This window comes from Hyla sarda, chromosome 1, assembly GCF_029499605.1.
Source record: "Hyla sarda isolate aHylSar1 chromosome 1, aHylSar1.hap1, whole genome shotgun sequence".
In the NCBI taxonomy this organism is placed as follows: domain Eukaryota; kingdom Metazoa; phylum Chordata; class Amphibia; order Anura; family Hylidae; genus Hyla; species Hyla sarda.
In genome coordinates this window covers 359,320,404-359,342,469 of record NC_079189.1, presented here as the reverse complement: position 1 = coordinate 359,342,469, position 22,066 = coordinate 359,320,404, and the positions used below count along the sequence as shown (strand labels likewise).

The 22,066-nt window shown below is 40.4% G+C and overlaps 1 protein-coding gene across 6 annotated transcripts in view; it reads right to left on the bottom strand.

The window, feature by feature from the left end:
- The window catches only part of GLIS3 (GLIS family zinc finger 3), a 417,907-nt gene that overhangs the window by 28,671 nt on the left and 367,170 nt on the right, over nucleotides 1–22,066 (bottom strand). For all 6 annotated transcript variants that reach the window (XM_056522352.1, XM_056522361.1, XM_056522346.1 and 3 more), the window contains one exon: nucleotides 15,545–15,711. In XM_056522352.1, the coding sequence (XP_056378327.1) occupies nucleotides 15,545–15,711 (167 nt within the window). The remainder of the gene's footprint in view (nucleotides 1–15,544; nucleotides 15,712–22,066) is intronic.

Sequence of the window (22,066 nt, the reverse complement as noted above, 5' to 3'; positions counted from 1 at the left end):
ACTCACGAGAACGTGTTGTACACCTGTGTAACATGTGTTTCTTCTTGTAGCTGACATACATCTGCTAGTACTGGAATCAAGAGAGGTTTAGAAAAATTGTGTAAAAACATAAAGTATATTATCATTTGTAATGCCAGCTTTTATAAACTATGGATATATTACCCCCTGCGTTCCTCCAGATATATTTCCAGAATACAATGACATAGCGTGTAACAATGTTCTCACAGGCAGTCAGTTAGTAACACACACACAAACATATATATATATATATATATATATATATATATATATATATATATATTTAAATAAATCTATATAAAAAATAACAGCTTAGGCTGGGTTCACACCACGTTTTTTGCAATACAGTTCCCGTATACGTTTTCAATGTGAAAACCGTATGGAACCGTATTGAAAACCTTAAGCATTGACTCTCCATTGAAAACCGTATGCCAAAAAATGCATCAGGTTGTGTCCTTTTTGCATCTTATACGGTTTTGTCAGTTTTTTTTCCCATACCCAAAATCGTAGCCTACCACGGTTTTTGGTCCGGGTTAAAAACCGTATGGAAACCATATACATTTTTAACATGGGAGTCAATGGGAACCATACAGAATCGTATGTGCATATGGTTCCATTCGGTTTTTACCATACGGTTTTTGATACCGAAAGTTTTTTTTCTTGGAATTTCAATCAAACAAGTGAAACTTTATTCATAATGGAATAAAAAGTTAAAAAAGTACAAATTTTTTTTTCTTAAAAACTGATGCAACCGGACATCATTTTTTCAAACCATATACGGTTTTCAACAGTATATGGATTAAATTCGTACACACGTTTTGATGCAGTTTAGTACGGTTTTGAGGAATCCATTTTTCATCAAACCTGACATGGAAATTGTATTGCAAAAACATGATGTGAACCCAGCCTTAGTTTTATTTTACATTGGCATTAAAAATAGAAGAACCAGATGTACAAAATCCTGCATGGTAAAAGAGATGAACAAAAGTTACTGGAAGGCGTCTCTATAGAAACCCACCTACAGTATATGATGGAACAGTGGAGCCAAGAATAGACTGTAAACAGCTTGGGTGAGCTACAGTAGTTACTATATGTGGCATAAAAAGGCTTTGGAGCAGCATGTACAAATAATCATCCAGTAAGAAACTAAAAAAGGGGTGTCACCATCATGAAAATAAATGGGCATGGTCACTGAAAAGGGGCATGTCTTGACAGTTTAAAAAAAATCCCAACAAATTTACTAATGTTCCCATGTAAAGTATGTTAGATTTTAGCTCTGGAAAACAAGCTCAGAACAATTGTTAAAAAAATTAAAAAGTAGGGAAAAGTGCAAAACATAGGGAAAATTATTAAATACCAAGGAAAAATATCTGTTGGGAAAAAGAACCCACAAAGAAAACTACACTCCACTCTAAGTAAATGAGGGCCATAAATTTAAAGGGGTATTCTGGGCAAAACCATTTTATCCCCTATCCAAAGGATAGGGGGATATGATGTCTGATCGCGGGGGGCCTACCACTGGGACCCCCCGCGATCTCCCTGCAGCACCCACATTCTATGCGGGAGCTGCGTCTCCAGTTTCGGAAACCTCTGGGTTTCCGGGACTGGGGACGTGACGTCACGCCACGCCCCCTCCATTCATGTCTATGGGAGGGGGTGTGACGGCCATGACGGAATTACTTTACTTCGCCAGTCCCGGAAACCTGGAGCTTTCTGAAACTGGAGACACAGCTCCCGCATAGAATGCGGGTGCTGCAGGGAGATCATGGGGGTCCCAGTGGTGAGCCCCCCGCGATCAGATATCTTATCCTCTATCCTTTGCCCGGAATACCCCTTTAAATTAGTGGGGCAAAGGTTTATGCAGTAATATCAGGAAGTACAACTACTGAGAAAGTAGTGGATGCATTAAATAGTCTTCCTGTAAAATTGGTAGCCACAAATTCAGTAAAGGAGTTTAACCCCTTAAGGACCTAGGGTGTACGGGTATGCCCTGGCTCCCTGGTACTTAAGGACCCAGGGCGTACCTGTACGCCCGTGGGAATTCCTGTCCCCACCCCACACCGGGCGGGGACCGGACTGGGATGCCTGCTGAAATCGTTCAGCAGGCCCCCCTTGCAAACCCCTGGCGGGGGTCCTACAACCCTCCCCATGTCAGCGATCACCGCAAATCACCCGTAAATTCAGACCAGAGATTAGCGTTGATTCCAGGTCAATCGGGTCTCTGGTGACCCATAAAAAATGGGTGATAGGTGGCGTCCGACCAATCACCCGTCCTGCTGGGCGACATCGGCGGGCCATCGGCGGTGGAGGGAGGGGGTGATTAGTGGTGGGGAATGTGGGGAGGCTTACCTGGGGTCCGGTGTGGCGGCGGTCCCCAGCGGCAGCATGGTTCCCAGCGCTGGCTGTCCCGGCAGTCTTCGGCGGAGGGATCTAACAGCAGGAGGTAAGCGCTGTTTGCCTCCTGCTGTTGCCTAGCAACAACTCCCAGCATGCACAGCCAAAGGTCATGCTGGGAGTTGTAGTTTTGCAACAGCTGGAGGCTTTACTGCAACTTCCAGCACGCCTTTTGGCTGTCTGGGCATGCTGGGAGTTGTAGTTATGAAAAATTGTGCCTCCAGCTGTTGCATAACTACAACTCCCACCATGCATGGACAGCCAAAGGCATGCTGGGAGCTGTACTAGTGTGCCTCCAGCTGTTGCAAAAGTACAATGCTCAGCATGCCCTTCAGCTGTCAGTGCATACTGAGAGTTGTTGTTTTGCAACAGCTGAAGGCACACTGGTTGGGAAACACAGAGTTTGTTACCTAACTCAGTGTTTCCCAAACCAGAACCCACAAAGTAAACTACACTCCACTCTAAGTAAATGAGGGCCATAGTTTTAAAGGGGTATTCTGGGCAAAAACATTTTATCCCCTATCCAAACACTGGGTTAAGTAACAAACTCTCAGTGTTTTGCATCCAGTGTGCCTCCAGCTGTTACAAACCTACAACCCCCAGCATGCGTGTACAGCCAAAGGGCATGCTGGAAGTTGTAGTAGTATGTATCCAGCTGTTGCATAACTACAAGTCCCAGCATGCCTTTTGGCTGTCACTGCATGTTAAGAGTTGTAGTTTTTGCAACAGCTGAAGGCACATTGGTTGCAAAACACTGAGAGTTTGTTACCTAACTCTGTGTTTCGCAACAAGTGTGCCTCCAGCTGTTGCAAACTACAACTCCCAGCATGCATTGACAGACCGTACATGTTGGGATTTGTAGTTTTGTAATGGCTGGAGGCACACTGGTTGCAAAACACTGAGTTAAGTAACAGTGTTTAGCAACCAGTGAGCCTCCAGCTGTTGCATAACTATAGCCCCCAGCATGCACGGACAGTCAAAGGGCATGCTGGGAGATGCAGTTTTGCAACAGCTGGAGGTTTAACACTGCCGTAGGGTCATTTTGGTATCGGAGGCAAGTTTGCATCTGGGTCCATCCCTATGGAAACCCCTAATTAAGACCTCAAATGCGCATGGCGCTCTCTAACTTCGGAGCCCTGTCGTATTTCAAGGCAACAGTTTAGGGTCACATATGGGGTATTTCTATACTCGGGAGAAATTGCCTAACAAATTTTGGAGGGTGTTTTCTCCTTTCACCCCTTATGAAAATGTAAAGTTGGGGTCTACTCCAACATGTTATTGAAATAAAATAATTTTTACACTAACATGCTGGTGTTGCCCCATGATTTTCATTTTCACAAGAGATAAAAGGAAAAATCAGACCCCCAAAATTTGTAACGCAATTTCTTCTGAGTACAGAAATACCCCATATGTGGACGTAACAACAAAGCTCAGGAGTGAGAGCACTATGTACATTTGAGGTGATTTGCACAGTGATTTGCAAAGCAGTTCTGACATAAACACAAAAAACACCCACATGTGACCACATTTTGTAAACTACACCCCTCATGGAACATAAGAGGTAAAGTGAGCCTTAACACCCCACAGGTGTTTGAAGATTTTTCGTAAAAGTTGGATGTGAAAATGATTTTTTTCCATTTTTTCTCTAAAATTCTGGTGTTATTCCAAATTTTTTATTTTCACAAGGGATAATAGGAAAAATTCCAAAATTTGTAACACCACTTCTTCTGAATATATAAATACCCCATGTGTGGACGTCAAGTGCTCTGCTGGCGCACTACAGGGCTCAGAAGAGAAGGAGCGCCATTGGGCTTTTGGAGAGAGAATTTGGCTGGAATTGAAGGCCATGTGCATTTACAAAGCCCCCTTGGTGCCAGAACAGAGGAACCCCCCCCCCCCACATGTAACCCTATTTTGGAAACTACACCCCTCATGGAATGTAATAAGGGGCGCAGTGAGCATTTACGCCCCACAGGTGTCTGACAGATTTTTGGAACAGCGGTCCATGAAAATTACATTTTTCATTTGCACAGCCCACTGTTCCAAAAGTCTGTCAAATGTCAGTGGGGTGTAAATGCTCACTGCACCCCTTATTACATTCTGTGAGGAGTGTGATTTTGAAATAGGGTCACATGTGGTGGGGTCCACTGTTCTGGCACCATGTGACCCCCGACTTCAATTCCAGCCAAATTCTCTCTCCAAAAGCCCAATGGTGCTCCTTCTCTTCTGAGCATTGTAGCTCGCCCGCAGAACAATTTACACCCACACATGGGGTATTTCCATACTCAGAAGAAACAATGTTGCAAAATTTGGAGGGCATTTTCTCCTATTACCTCTTGTAAAAATGGTAAATTTGGGGGGAAAAATGCATTTTATTGGAAATAAAAGAATTTTCATTTACAAATCTGACTTTAACAAAAAGTTGTCAAACACCTGTGGGGTGTTAAGGCTCACTGTAGCCCTTGTTACATTACTTGAGGGGTGTAGTTTCCAAAATAGTATGCCATGTGTTTTTTTTTCTGTTCTGGCACCATAGGGGCTTCCTAAATGTGACATGCCCCCCAAAAAACTTTTCGGCTAAATTTGCTTTCCAAAAGCCAAATGTGACTCCTTCTCTTCTGAGCAGTGTAGTGTGCCAGCAGAGCTTTTGATGTCCACAAATGGGGTATTTCCATACTCAGAAGAGATGGGGTTACAAATTTTGGGGGGCATTTTCTCATATTAGCCCTTGTAAAAATGTAAAATTTGGGGAAAAACCTGCATTTTAGTGAAAAAAATGTATTTACACATCCAACTTTAACGAAAAGTCATCAAACACCTGTGGGGTGTTAAGACTCACTGTACCCCTTGTTACGTTCCTTGAGGGTGTAGTTCCAAAATAGTATGCCATGTGGGTTTTTTTATTTGCTGTCCTGACACCATAGGGGCTTCTTAAATGTGACATGCCCCCCAAAAACCATTTCAGAAAAACTCACTCTCTAATAACCCATTGTCGCTCTTTCCATTCTGAGCCCTCTAGTGCACCCAAAGAGCACTCTGCGTACACATATGCGGTATTTTCTTACTCGGGAGAAATTAGGTTACACATTTTGGTGGGCTTTTTCTCCTTTTACCCCTTGTAAAAATAAAAAATTTGGGTCTACAAGATGTAAAAAATGAAGATTGTGAATTTTTGCCTCCATTTTGCTGCTATTCCCCTAAAGGGTTAAAGGGGTTATCCAGGAAAAAACTTTTTTTCATATATCATCTGGCTCCAGAAAGTTAAACAGATTTGTAAATTACTTCTATAAAAAAATCTTAATCCTTTCAGTACAAATCTGTTTAACTTTCTGGAGCCAGTTGATATATATAAAACATTTTTTTCCTTGAATACCCCTTTAACAAACTTTTTGAATATCATTTTGAATACTTTGAGGGGTGCAGTTTTTATAATGGTCATTTATGGGGTATTTCTAATATGAAGGCCCTTCAAATCCACTTCAAATTGGAAGTGGTCCCTGAAAAATTCAGATTTTTAAAATATTGTGAAAAATTGGAAAATTGCTGCTGAACTTTGAAGCTCTCTGATATCTTCCAAAAGTAAAAACATGTCAACTTTGAGATGCAAACATAAAGTAGATATATTGTATATGTGAAATAATATATAATTTATTTGGGATGTCCATTTTCCTTATAAGCAGAGAGTTTCAAAGTAAAAAAAAAAAAAAGCTACATTTTTAAATTTTTCATCACATTTTGGAATTTTACACCAAGAAATTATGTAAGCATTGACGAAAATTTACCACCAACATAAAGTAGAATATGTCACAAAACTCCTGCATTTGTGCAATAAATATTATTGAAAACATTGAAAAAAGTTTGTACGTGTTTTCTTACTTTCTTGGGTTGGAGGGGATGGGGCAAACACAGGGTCCGCCCCGGGTGGGGGGGAGGACAGTAGCCAAACAAAGGGTCCACCCCGGGTGCCAAATGCTCTAGGTACGCCCCTGATAAAAGTTCTATTGATCTCAATGGTAAAATGTCCCTAGTTCACATACATATTAATTAAAATAAATAAAATTAAAGGGGTACTCCGGTGGAAAACTTTTTTTTTTTTAAATCAACTGGAGCCAGAAAGTTAAACAGATTTGTAAATTACTTCTATTAAAAAAATCTTAATCCTTCCAGTATTTATTAGCTGCTGAATACTACAGAGGAAATTATTTTCTTTTTGGCACACAGAACTCTCTGCTGACATCATGACCACAGTGCTCTCTGCTGACATGTCTGTCCATTTTAAGAACTGTCCAGAGTAGGAGAAAATCCCCATAGCAAACATATGCTACTCTGGACAGTTCCTAAAATGGACAGAGATGTCAGCAGAGAGCACTGTGTTCCAAAAAGAAAATAATTTCCTCTGTAGTATTCAGCAGCTAATAAGTACTGGAACGATTAAGGTTTTTTAACTTTCTGGCACCAGTTGATTTTAAAAAAAACAAAAAAACATTTTCCATCGGAGTACCTGTTTAAGCGTTTGGACCATTTTTTGGACTTTTACGGAAACAGGCTAACAAAAATGAGCAAAGAGCCCAAAAATGTTTTCAATTGGGAAGAAGGGCATCAAACAAAAACATTTATGGGTAGGTGTGATCAAATTGTGTCCAATGACATCACACTGCACTGAACCTAGTACATTACAAAGTGGAGCATTTGTTTGTGGTAACAGAAATATCATAAGACTTGCTCCTATATATTACTGCTGTTGACATATCTGAAAGAGGAATAACTAGCCTTCAGACCTGGAAGCTTGCCTCTGGGCATCTACAGCTGATATGTCTTTGATGCGATAACATCTCTTTTAAATATGCAATTTATTAGAGATTATATTTAGAATTCTATGCAAAAAAAGACAAACCCAGCAGCATGTCGTAATTATTAGATAACAGAAACCCATCAACTGCTTGTTATTTTTTATTTTTTTCAAACCTTGACCTTTTATTTAAAAATAAAAAGAATCACTGAAAATGACATCAATGTTTTCAATGAGCTAAGTAGTTCCTTAAGCTCCTACTATATGCTGCTCCCCAAAGCACTGACAAATATAAATGTATTTCAAACTCTTTATATGAATTAATTATATACCGCTACTTTACAGACACAGCTTTATATCTGTCATTAATAATACAATGCGCTACAGAAGACAAAAAATATATTTCCCACTTACACACAGTTATTTGTTCATTATGTCATAAAGTATGACAAGGCTACAATGTATACACATGACTTTCATATTTCAGGGAAATGAGTCAATGAAGAAAAATGGTATGGGGCTTGAAACAAAGTATTAGCATCCATCATTAAAAGAATCTGGCCATAATTTTAGACTACTCTCCTAGGGATCGGGAGTAAGAGAGTGGAAGAGTTTAACCCCTTCTGCCTATCAGGATTTTAATGGTGTGTAACATACAGTGGGGCAAAAAAGTATTTAGTCAGTTCTCCCACTTAAAAAGAAGAGAGAGGCCTGTCATTTTCATCATAGGTATACCTCAACAATGAGAAACATAATGAGAAAAAAAATCCTTAAAATTTTCAATAACAAAAGCTCATCTCCGTACTTTGTTATATACTCTTTGTTGGCAGACAGAGATCAAATGTTTTCTGTAAGTCTTCACAAGGTTTTTACACACTGTTGCTGGTATTTTGGCCCATTCCTGCATGCAGATCTCCTCTAGAGCAGTGATGTTTTGGGGCTGTCACTGGGCAACACTGACTTTTAACTCCCTCCAAAGATTTTCTATGTGGTTGAGATCTGGAGACTGGCTAGGCTACTCCAGGACCTTGAAATGCTTCTTACATAGCCACTCCTTTGTTGCCCAGGCGGTGTGTTTGGGATCATTGTCATGCTGAAAGACCAAGCCACATTTCATCTTCAATGCCCTTGCTGATGGAAGGAGGCTTTCAATCAGAATCTCATGATACAGGACCCCATTGATTCTTTACTTTACACGGATCAGTCGTCCTGGTCCCTTAGCAGAAAAACAGCCCCAAAGCATGATGTTTCCACCCCCATGCTTCACAGTAGGTATAGTGATTTTTGGATGCCACTCAGCATTCTTTCTCCTTCAAACAGGACGAGTTGACTTTTTACCAAAAAGTTCTACTTTGGTTTCATCTGATCATATGACATTCTCCCAATCCTCTTCTGGATCATCTAAATGCTCTCTAGCAAACTTCAGACAAACCTGGACATGTACTGGCTTAAGCAGGGGACACGTCTGGCACTGCATGATTTGAGTCCCTGGCGGCGTAGTGTTTTACTGATGGAAGCCTTTGTTAGTTTTGTCCCAGGTCTCTGCAGGTCATTCACTAGGACCACCATGTGGTTCTGTGATTTTTGTTCTCCATTCATGTGGTAATTTTGACACCACAGGGTCAGATTTTACGTGGAGCCCCAGATAGAGGGAGATTATCAGTGGTCTTCTACGTCTTCCATTTTCTAATAATTGCTCCCACAGTTGATTTCTTCACACCAAGCTGCTTGCCTATTGCAGATTCAGTCTTCCCAGCCTGTGCAGGTCTACAAATTTGTTTCTGGTGTCCTTCGACAGCTCTTTGGTCTTGGCCACAGTGGAGTTTGGAGTGTGACAGTTTGAGGTTGTGGACAGGTGTCTTTTATACTGATAACAAGTTCAAACAGGTGCCAATAATACAGGTAACGAGTGGAGGACAGAGGAGACACTTAAAGAAGAAGTTACAGGTCTGTGAGATCTTGCTTGTTTGTAGGTGACCAAATACTTATTTCCCACCATAATTTGCAAATAAATTCTTTAAAAATCAGACAGACAATGTGATCTTATGGATTTTGTTTCTCATTATGTCTCTCATAGTTGAGGTATACCTATGATGAAAATGACAGGCCTCTTTCGTCTTTTTAAGTGGGAGAACTTGCACAATTGGTGGCTTACTAAATACTTTTTGCCCCACTGTACTAACTAAATCAATATGTTAATTTAAGAACACTGAGTTGTTAGTTAAACAACCAACCAGATATAATGACTTTTTAATGTTGGTGTGACCGAAATTCATAGGGCCCCAAAGTAAAATGCCATGGCCTCCAAACCCAAGTGAAAGAAAATGTAAACCACTGATAATCTCCCTTGATCTGGGGCTCCACGCAAGATCTCACCCTGTAGTGTCAAAATGACCACAAGAACGGAGAGCAAAAATCACAGAACCACATGGGGGGGACCTAGTGAATGACCTGCGGAGAGCTGGGACCAAACTAACAAAGGCTACCATCAGTAATACACTATACTGCCAGGGACTCAAATCATGCAGTGCCAGACGTGTCCCCCTGCTTAAGCCAGTACATGTCTGGGCCGGTCTGAAGTTTGCTAGAGAGTATTTGGATGATCAAGAAGAGGATTGGGAGAATGTCATATGGTCAGATGAAACCAAAGTAGAACTTTTTGGTAAAAACTCAACTAGTCCTGTTTGAAGGAGAAAGAATGCTGAGTGGCATCCAAAGAACACTATACCTACTGTGAAGCATGGGGGGTGAAAACATCATGCTTTGGGGCTGTTTTTCTGCTAAGGGACCAGGACGACTGATCTGTGTAAAGGAAAGAATGAATGGGGTCACGTATCATAAGATTTTGAGTGAAAACCTCAGTCCATCAGCAAGGGCATTGGGTCTTTCAGCATGACAATGATCCCAAACACACCACCCGGGCAACAAAGGAGTGGCTTCGTAAGAAGCATTTCAAGGTCCTGGAGTGGCCTAGCCAGTCTCCAGATCTCAACCACATAGAAAATCTTTGGAGGGAGTCAAAAGTCTGTGTTGCCCAGCAACAGCCTCAAAATATCACTTCTCAATACAAGCAACAGTGTGTGAAAACCTTGTGAAGACTTACAGAAAACATGTGATCTCTGAAAGGGTATATAACAAAGTACTGTGATGAACTTTTGTTATTGACCAAATACTTATTTTCCACCAACATTTGCAAATAAATTCTTAAAAAATCAGACAATGGGATTTTATGTATTTTTTTTTTCTCATTATGTCTCTCATAGTTGAGGTATACCTATGATGAAAATTACAGGCCTCTCTTATCTTTTTAAGTGGGAGAACTTGCATAACTGAATACTTTTTTGCCCCACTGTACTATCTAAATCAATATGTTATTTTAAGAACACTGAGTTGTTAGCTAAACAACCAACCAGAAATAATGACTTCTTAATATTGGTGTGACTGAAATTCATAGGGCCCCATAGCAAAATGCCATGGCCTCCAAACCCAAGTGAAATAAAAAGGTAAACAGCATCATAAGAAGCAATAATTAAAGCTATAAATAATACACAATATTTTGAACAATCCATATAGTGCACTAACCCAACTTGTGATTCCCCACTGTAAGGATCAATATTCTTGCACCTGAGTGATCCCCTGAACCTCTTTGCCCAATAGCAGCTACTATATCTATAGTTCTGGCCATTCCTGTTAATGTGTCATGCATTCTAGTTATCCTGATCATTCCTTTTTTTAACATATTAAAAAAATTGTCTTTGCCATAGGCAAGGAAACGGTAAAAAACATGAATGAGGTTATAAATAATGAGTGGCTTTACTCCCACAGCAGGTCCAACAAATCATACTAAGTGGGGCTATGACCTTAACACTGAGTTGTCAGGAGAGTAGTCCTATTGCTCTAAAGTAGACTTCTACAAACAAGAACACACATTACTTGAACATCCATAGGGAAAACACAGCAGCCTAGCAAAATGAGCCATCATTCATCTTCACACAAAGACATCTCAAGCAGTAAGACTTGGTAAACATCCAGTACACATATCACCTAGGGCAAGCCTGTCAAACTCAAATATCACGGGGACCTAATATGAATGGAAAAACTCTAAATTGTGTTTAATACTTGGGTCATTAGAAGGGGGTTAACAAACAATTCTTTAAAACCTATTCTTTTACACTACTATATACATATTGGGCCTCATTTACTAACCTGACAGTTTTTATTGGGTTTTGTGGACTAAATTTAGGTGCACACCTGTGCGACACTTTTTGCAACATGTCTGGACAAAAAATAGTCTTCATTGTCACAAATCAGAAAACCCTACAAAGGGGCGGGGCTTATAAAAATGGGCATAACCCAACATTTTTCAAAAATCACTCAGTTTTTTTGTCCAAAACCCTATGAAAAAGGAGAGAAGAGTGAATTTTGAAAACCCGACTGCAAGAGGCTGGTGCAAAAACTGGTAAAATGGCCGTTTTTTCCCCCCAGCATGGTTCTTATGGGCAATATGCATAAACTAGGTACCGTATATACTCGAGTATAAGCCGAGTTTTTCAGCATAATTTTTCGTGCTAAAAACGCCCCCTCAGCTTATACTCAAGTAAACTTTATAGTTTTGAAACCTCTGGAGGTCCGCAGGTTGAAGACCACTGTGGCCTTTGTCATCATCCAGCCCCCCCTTTGTTTTGTACTCACCTCCCCTCAACGGGAATTTAGGGTGAGCTGGTCCGGGCCATCTATGCTGCAGGGACCGTCCGGTGGGGATGGTTAGTCGTTGCGGGCTGTCCATTTTCACCGGGGGGGGGGGGCTCTTCTACACGCTTCGGGCCCGGAGTAGTGACGTTGCCTTGACGACGACACACAGGGACGTTCATGCGCAATGTCCCTGTGCGTCAACGTCACTACTCCGGGCCCGAAGGGCCGGGCATGCTGGGAGTTGTAGTTTTGCAACATCTAGAGGTACGCAGGTTGAAGACCACTGATAAGGGGATTGACAGGCGGTGATGATGAAGGGGGGGGATGATGACGAAGGCCGCAGTGGTCTTCAACCTGCGGACCTCCAGAGGTTTCAAAACTACAACTCCCAGCATGCCTGGACAGCCCATGGCTGTCCGGGCATGCTGGGAGTTGTAGTTTTGCAACATCTGGAGGTCCGCAGGTTGAAGACCACTGATGAAGAGATTGACAGCTGGTGATGATGAAGGGGGGGGATGATGACGGGGGTCTGGATGATGACGGGGGTCTGGATGATGACATTGGGGGATGATGTATTTCCCACCCATGGCTTATAGTTGAGTCAATAACTTTTCCTGGGATTTTGGGGTAAAATTAGGGGCCTCGGCTTATATTCGGGTCTGCTTATACTCAAGTATATACGGTATATCAAAATTAAAAATACTGCTTCACTTCCCTCTAATATCATTGGAACTTATATTCCTGACTTGTTAGGATATATGGACAAATATAACATTTTTATACCTTAAAGGGTATCTCTCATCAAATAAACTTTTGATATATTTTAGATTAATGAATGTTGAATAACTTTCCAATAGCATGTTAATGAAAAATATGCTTCTTTCTATTGTATTTTTCCCGATCAGTCCTGTCAGCAAGCATTTCTGACTCATGCTGGAGTCCTAAACACTCAGAGCTGCCAGCCTGCTTTGTTCACAGCCAAACAGGCTGTGAACAAAGCAGGCTGGCCACTCTGAGTGTTCTCCTTTGTGAACAAAGCAGACTGGCAGCTCGTAGTGTTTAGGACTCCAGCATGAGTCTGAAATGCTTGCTGCCAGGACTGGTAGGGAGACCCCTAGTGGTCATTTCTTCAAAGTGGAAAATTAAATAGAAAGAAGCATATTTTTTAATAACATGCAATTGTGAAGTTATTCTGCATACATTAATCTATATTATATCAAAAGTTTTTTTGATGAGAGGTACCCTTTAAATGTGTGGAAATTTTACTGCATACTTTCTAACTTTATCTGTGATTTATTCAATATTTATTGCACAACTTTATTTGTAGGATAGCTAACATAATCCACTTAAAGCCTTTTCTTCCATCTGGTCTGTAGAATATTGTCGCTATGACTCGCAGCCTCAGTGTCAAAATGCATGCTCACATGGTATTCCCAAATTGTGGAAGTGTGTTATTTCTTAAATTAAATCGTTATGGTTCACAGAGCAGAATTTACACCCAACTCAATTTCTCAGGAATTTGGCAAATGCTTTGGAAATGTCATGCTTTTGCATGGCTGGTTGTTGGGGTGGTGTCTCTTGCCTCAGATTTTGACAGACTTGAAGAGCCACTATTGTTTATTCCCACATTCTTTTGTACCTTCCAGTGTGGACCAAAAAAAACCCTTGTGTGCCAAAAAAAGGACATCTTAGTAAATAACACACACAAAAAAGAAGAGGACACACAAGAACCCTACACTTTGAAAAAATAAATAATTTAAAAACATATTCATGTATATTCAATATATATTCATAACTCATGTTTAAGAGTTAAATCTAAGAGCCCAAGATGTTAAAGGGGTACTCCACTGACTTTTTAAAATTTCCATTCTGCCTGTGCTTTAAAAGGAAAAATAACAAGGCAGTGTAATGTAACGGGCCTGGGCATCAGGAAGTAGACCTGGCCAGGGCCCATTACATTACATTACATTGTCGCTCAGCTTATCACTGTCCGAGGTGGGGCATCCCAGTAGTCAGCGTCTGGCAATAAGCTCAGCACAGTCTGAATGCAAAGAAGACTGGGGCTCAGAAGACAGGAAAAAAAATATTGCTAGCCCTGGCAGAATGGAGAGATTAAAAAATCTGTGGAGTACTTCTTTAAAGAGGTTATCCGGGATAAGAAGAATAGAGCAAACTTCTACCGAAAAACAGCACCACACCTGTCCTCCGGTTGTATGTGGTATTACAACTTGGCTCCATTAACTTCAATGGAACTCAGCTGCAATACCACACACAATCTGAGGATAGGCGTGGTGCTGTTTTGTCAGAAATCAGCTCGGTTTTTCTAATCTTGGAAACCCCTTTGAAGTATCATATGTACATGTATTGGAAAGACACTAGGGCAGCAGTGACTCTTGGGTGCTTGGAACTCAGAAACCACATAATTCATATAAGGTTGAAACGGCCCACCTAAGTGCAAGCTATGACACAGTGTTGGGCTTCTAAATCAATCCGGCCACAGCAGAGGACAATCCCTTTTTACAAGAATCATTTCTTTAGGGGATTAATTCTCATATTAACTTCTCTAATATAAAAATGTACTGTAGATTATAATTACATGAAAAGAGAAAGTGTACATGTTCTGTATGGGTGAAGGGAGGAGATCAGAATCACTATCTCCGATGGGCCTTAGATGCTCCATACTAATACTGATTCAGAATAATGGATAACAATGGGCAAATAGTACACTACTGTATAGGGGGAATTCTACTGCACTGTGTTTAAGGGACCACTGTATTTCAATGTATACGTATGTTGAGGGACCACTGTATTTATATGTATAGTCTACCATCTTTCAATCAAACATCCAAGGTCTGCCAACAAGTTGCCCGTATATTGCATTATTCGTTCTAACTGTAGACTAAATGACATTTTGACTTGAATGCTTTTCCGTCAATCTTTACTTTGTAACAATTGTGAATGAACTTGCAGCAGGCAGCCATAGATTTCTCATCAGCACAAAATCCCATGCAGAGCACTAGGCACATAATTTATAGGTTAGTGTTAAGTTTCTCACTATTGTTGTACAATGAGGAGAACATGACAGATATCCCGGACTTGTTACATAATAGATCAAATCTAAGGGACGTAGTTTGACAAAGATCTATGGGATACTTTGGCTTCATAATAAACTAAGCAGTGTTCTTTTTTGAGAAAGGAAAACATGTGACTGAACTATTGTAAACCATCTCAGCTATACACAGCATATACCGTATAGGATGTGTCCTACTCTAGATCCGATATGCTTTTGACAGGTGAGCAGGAAGACTTTAAGGATATCAAACAATGTGTCCCATAGATCTTGTGAGGGTATCACAACCAAAGACCACATGTCAATAAACTTTCAATAAAAGGTCTGTCCTCCTTACTATTCTCTAACTTTTTTTTTCTTCGCCCCAACTGTTTACCCCGCTCCCTTATTGATGGTCCTGCTTTACTTGACTTGTCTTATTCACCACACAATGTCCTTTTATGTATAAATACGATTCACTGTTAAACCTACTTTTCCCATCATTTCAGTTTCTGGCAATTGGCTAACTCAGTACAAATACATTTTTTATGCATTAAAAAAATTAAATTCATCATTCAATAGTAAAAGTTAGAGCTTCTCACCTTGGACATGAAGACTATTTGGCTGCACTGAGGCATTAGCTATTGCAGGATATGTCTTTGAATAAGATGCCCCTGTCTGTGGCACTTGGGGAGGCTGTGGAGTTCTTTTGGGCATCATACTTGAGGGTGCATTAAGTCTTCTTGGGCTCAGATGATGAGGTGAAAATCTAAAATGAAATAGAGTGGATGTCAGTTTGAATTGTAAGCAAACAATGCTATTTCCTAAATATATTTACCTTATTCTGTCTTCCTCCCTACAGGAATGGTAGTTTTATTAGCTTCAGCTACTTTGTGTAGAAAATAGGGATCGACCGATATAGATTTTTTAGGGCCGATACCGATAATCTGTGACCTTTCAGGCCGATAGCCGATAACATATACCAATATTTCGGTATAAGTTATCGGCTATTTCTCCACCACCGGCCACTGCAGATCCATGATTTAAAGGGGGAATATCGGCAAGGTAATTGCCGATACCGATAATGTCCAAAATCGTGAATACCGGCTGATAATATCAGCCAAACCGATAATCGGTCGATCCCTAGTAGAAAACACGAGGTCTGTCATTTATCATTGCGTTTAGCCTTTTTTTTCAGACTATATTTGTGTATGCAAGTGTCTTTTTTTTTTGGCGCCTTTTGGTTTACACATTTCTGCTGATTTTGAATTGTAATCCACTGATTTTGGCAATATGCATGATATAAAAGGGTTTCATGTAAAAGGCACAAAAAAGGCGCAACGCCACTGAAAAGTCTCTAAAATACACCAGCCAAGACTTAGCTTAGCTTTTTAGTGTATGTGAAGAGTGAAATTTCAGAAAATATGACCTGCACAAAATGTATCAAACACTCTGTGACCTTTTAATAAATTTGGTTCTCCTACACATTACCAGCACACAAAAGGTGTAGAAAAATTCTTCACTTACACCAAAAATGATAAATGCCCTCCTAGTAGTATAACAATCACGGTCACCACATGTGTGAGCACAAAAAAGCCTAGTCTGGGGGCCCCATACCTATTGGATAACAATTTGGATGCAACCAATAGAATATTGGCTGTGTTTTTAATACCTGTTTTTCTACAGAAATAGTGTGGTGCAAAATGTGCAAGGTTGCAAGTGCCTTTTATGCATTTTATATGCAAGACCCACCATGTGCAAAAATGTCCATATTTGTTAGAAGAAATCTATGTCAGCTTTAAGCCTATAGCTGCAATAGCTTTCAGCCAATGGCACATGGATAGTGAACCTATTTTATTATGAGGCATGCTCCTAAATTAATTTGGGGTATCTTACTCTAGAACTTCTTTTTATTTTGACTGGCATATGAAACACAGGTCTGGATAAATACCCCCAAATGACTGGAAATAGTGCTCACTTCTGTATTTTAGGGTTGAACACATCATGCAATTTCACGTCAGAAATAGGCATCATATTTACTATATCTTCAAATATAGATGAAACATAATAATAAACACATTCTATTCTAACTGCTACAAAAAGTCAAGTCAATATAAAAAAAAATAATAATCAGAACAATGAGCTTTATTGAAGATGAAATACTTCCATTGAAATAAACATTGAAATAAACATGCATGCTTGGCCAAGCACATATGTTTATCGTGTAGATATTGGCGGAATAAACATTCATACTACAGTTATTTCATGAGCAGCTTTGTTCATGCACAGTCAATCTGAAATAATTGGGCCGATGCCTCAAAATAAATATCATTATAATTATTACTTTATTTTTTTAAAGCACATTTATTTAAAAAAGAAGCAAACAATTGTCTGTTTCTTTTCAAGAATCTTGCACGTTACTATGTACTGTCTGTATTTAAAAAAAAAGGCTCTCCTAATAATAAGTGTAAGCACCCTAAGGCTATGTTCACACACCGTAAAATAAAAATTAAAAATAGGTATAAAAAGCTTCAGTTTTTTTTAAATCTAATAATGTGTTTTATTAAAGCCTATGAAAAAGTGCCTGTCAGTGCACACATTGGCCCAGATTTACTAAACAGAAAGCTGACATTTTTTATTAATGTCTTTTTTTGTGTTCTGAATTTTGTGATGACAACAAAGCAGTTAAGAAAGCCTCACAGTAATTCTCCAATTCCAAGCTCAATAAAAAGTCCAGATTATTAAAGGAAAATGGTCATCTGTTCATCCCGACTAATCCCAATACACTGGGTTATGGTGTGGGTAAACAGGAGACCGATGAAGGGTTAGTGGGTTAAATACATACCTGCACTCCGAAGATCTGTCCCTCTGAAGATCGGCATCCATCTTCAGGGAATTACGTGCTGGAGGCAGATCCGCCGGTTTGATATGAATATTCATTGTCATGGGTCATGTGAGCGCTGCGCCGACTGAGTGCTCACATAAACTGTGACAATTAATATTCAAATTGAGACGGGGGGCCAGCCTCCAGCACAGAAGATGGATGCCGATCTTCAGATGGACAGATCTCCGGAGTGGAGGTATTTATTTAACCCATTAACCCCTCATCGGTTTCCTGTTCACCCACACTATAACCCAGTGTATTGGGATTAGTGTGGGCGAACAGATGACCGTTTTCCTTCAATGATGTCATGTGCGCAAGTGTCCCATAATGGTGTCACTGAATGCAGAGAGGTGCCCATCAAAAACCAACTAAATGCACTAACTGAAGGAATGTTATAGCAAAACCCTCAAACGTAAAAAAAAATGCCATACTTCCAACATTGGAATTATGGTGTTTTTTTCTTGTTATTTTTTTAAAATACCCCTGATTTATCCATCTTCCTGAAATCAACCGGGAAACAGTTTGTGCCCATAACAACCAATCACAGCTCAGCTTACATATGAAAGCTGAGCTGTAATTGGTTGCTACACACAAAACCAGAAAACCAAAAAAAAGGTAGCTGGTCATTGGGGAAAAAAACTACATTTTCGGGGAAAAATAAAATACAAATTTAGTAATGTTTCCACATAAAATGTGATGGGAAAACCCGACGCTCAGAGCATGTGTAAAAAAAAGCAAATGTAGGGAATATCGCTAATTTAAGATACAATAGTAAATATCATGGAATAATACCTGTCGGTAAAAACTCCACTCCACTCTTAGTAAAGAAGGGGCATTATAAGACTAAAACCAGCCTTTTTTTTTTACACCTATGTTACAGCATTTTTTTTTTTCATATAAACCCACCCTGAATATACATGATATACATGACTGACTCATAGTGCTCCAAAAAGCTCAGAAGATAAACAGGTCCCATAAATATGATTATGGTTAAATAGATTAATAATTACTTATTAACTAATAAGACCAAATAAAACCAGCCAAACAGATCTTTTCAGTGGGAAAATACTAATTTGTCATGTGATGGGTGTAGTGACAAGTGCCTATTATATGATTCAGACCAAGAGCAAGTGTTATGTTTCCTATGCAGTGTTTTAGCATGCGATTCCGGTGTTATTCATTAAAGTGTGTACATCTGGAAGAAGCCACATACAGGGCAAAATATAACTACTCTACAGTTAACATTAAAGAGGTACTCCAACGGAAAACATCTTATCCCCTATCCAAAGCATAGGGGATGAACTGTCTAATCTCCACTGCAGCACCCCAGTCATAGGGTCCATGGAGCAAACTCCGCTTCATGCCAGATGACTGGAAACTACAGCCGCCAACCTCCCTCTATTCATGTCTACGGGAGGAGGCGTGATGGCTAAGTACTAGCCATCACGCCCCCTTCAATAGACATGAATGGAGGGGGCTTGGCATGACGTCACAAACACGGAAGCTCCAAGCTTCCATGTTCCGGGCGACGATGCTGCCGGCCTAGAGATTGGGGGGGTCCCCAGCACCTGACCTTTCTCTCCATCAACTTCATCGATTGGTGGAGAGTCAGGAGGCCACCATACACCTAAGAGCAGCAGGTTTGGCTGACTTTAGTCTAAGATGTGTGAGTTCCTGGCTCTCATGTGGATGTTAGCAACCTTACCATCCTTGCCAATGGATCTGACGAAAAGACAACTATTCTCTCAAAATATGCTGTCCCAAATAAAAGGGATCATTCTTTATTATTTTATTTGGTGTCCCCAGTCATTCATGTTCCCTGCAGCAAGTCCATTTTCTACAAATCTATCTATCTATTGAATATGCAAATATGGTCTTTTTAATGAGCTGGGCATGTATAAAAAGCCCCATATGTTCACTGTTTGGCACTTGAAAAAAGTAGGGTGAGGCTACTGAAAAGTTGTAACCTTTTTGATATACTATGTAATAAATCACAGTTGAATTGGACTTCTTGTGGTGTGCTGCATTTATCCAAATTCTATCTATCTATATATCTATCTATCTATCCTGAATGGATAATACAAGCGAAAATAGAAAAAACAATACATGGACTGGTACATGGAACATATAAACCCCAATAAACCATGCAAATGTATCAGTGTTCTGTAGCAGTGTCCATGTAGTCACATGCAGTGTAACTACAGGCTTCTTGTGTGTTTAGGGTTGATGGGTTTCATTTTGTACTTCACTGTTCCGGTTTCATTTGCACTGCACAATATATAAAATAAAAACAGAAGGCAGCTGGTAAGCCCATGGCTAAAGTATAAAACAAGCCAAGTTGAAAACTTAAAGGGGTACTCCGCCCCTAGACATCTTATCCCCTATCTCATCCCCTATCAAAGCCGCAATCTCCCTGCTGCACCCGCCGTTTGTTTAGAGCTTCAAGTGCAGCGCCAGAGGCTCGTGACGTCACGGCTGCGCCCTGCTCGTGACATCACGGCCATAGACTCCCACAGACTTGCATTGAGGGGGGGGGGTGGCTGTGATGTCACAAGCGGGGCGTGGCTGTGATGTCATGAGCCTCTGTCCCGCATCGCCAGTCATCCGGCACGGAGCAAAGTTTGGGGTGCTGCAGCCGTGATCACTGGGGTCCCCACCGGCCGGCCGCGATCAGACATCTTATCCCCTATCCTTTGGACAGGAGATAAGATGTCTAGGGGAAGAGTACCCCTTTAATACAAGTTAACACAGCAATACAGTACTTTGGGGCCATTCACTAAACTGAATGGTATGTAAAAAGAAAAAGCATAAATAGTTCTGAATGATGTAGTCTGTGACAGGACAATCGTGCCATGGAGCAGATGTACTGCATACACATCTCCCAATGCTCACATATATTGTATTTTTATCATTAGGTCAATACAATATATTTTGAATGTGTTTGTTTTCTATACTGTAATAGTCATAAAAGTGACTTATTCCCAACGACAAAGAGGCTGAGTAACTTAAAGGTCATTTCAAGAACTATCAAAACCTGTCCAGAGGAAAAGTTGCTGAGCTGCCCATAGCAACCAATCAGATCACTTCTTTCATTTTTCAAAGGCCTTTTCAAATATGAAAGAAGCGATCTGATTGGTTGCTATGAGCAACTCAGCAACTTTTCCTCTGGACAGGTTTTGATAAATCTCCCCCATAGTCCTTGAAAGTTCCTCTTCCATAAGCTGTTACAAATTCGTTGATGGGAAAGTCTTCACTAAAGTACCTTGTGTAAGGATCCAAGTACACTGCAAGGTCATCATTTTGCACTAGAGCAGTGGTTTTCAGACTGAGGCACTCCAGATGTTGCAAAACTACAACTATCATACTGCTATCATACTGATGGTTGTCTGGGCATGACGCCCCATCCCATAGACTTGCATAGTGGGGGGTGATGTCACACGGTGGCGGAGTCGTGACGTCACAATACTCCGGCCCCGTGGTCGCCACCCGGCTGTTTGTTAGCTGGCACTGTGGCGTGCAGCTCAAACAGGTGGGTGGCGAATACAAGATTGCGGGGGTTCCCAGCGGCGGTACCCCCGGGATAAGATGTCTCAGGGCCGGAGTACCCCTTTAAAGAGCAAAAGGCATTTTGGGCAATGTATCATTGTCTTTACAGAGTCTCCAGTAAAGTAAGATGGCATTGACTGTGTATGTGGTCACCTTCCAAGCTTTCTTAAACATATATAGCTAAGAAACTAATAACTAGAATATGTAACAATTTAAAAGAAAGGGACAACACTGGGGCTAATATTTATGAGATATTTTATTTTATCAGGGTCCCTTTAATAAATAAGAAATATCCCTGATTTCACTGAAAAGTGACTATTTTCCTAGATTCTACACGTTCTTGCCTTGATTACTATTCCTTGTCTCTTTTAACAGTGATTTAGTGTGTTTTTCTGGGTGGATTTCATACATTCCATTCCCGTTTCATAGAGTACATTTGCATTACATGTTCTTCTGCTTCCCTCAGCAAGCTTATGAGTAAGTCTACATTCGAACAAGATGATAATACAACATGGTGTGTTGCCAGACAAGCCTCTTTTACTAGACTTTATCATGATTTATGAATCATGTCTTTGCACTCTGGGCTTACTCACATATGTGACTATAGAACGGTGTTGACTCAGAAAGAGAAACTTGATTTTCCTTCAGTCTGGATTTGTCCCTGAATGAATCTGAGAGTGTTTACTCAGAGCCC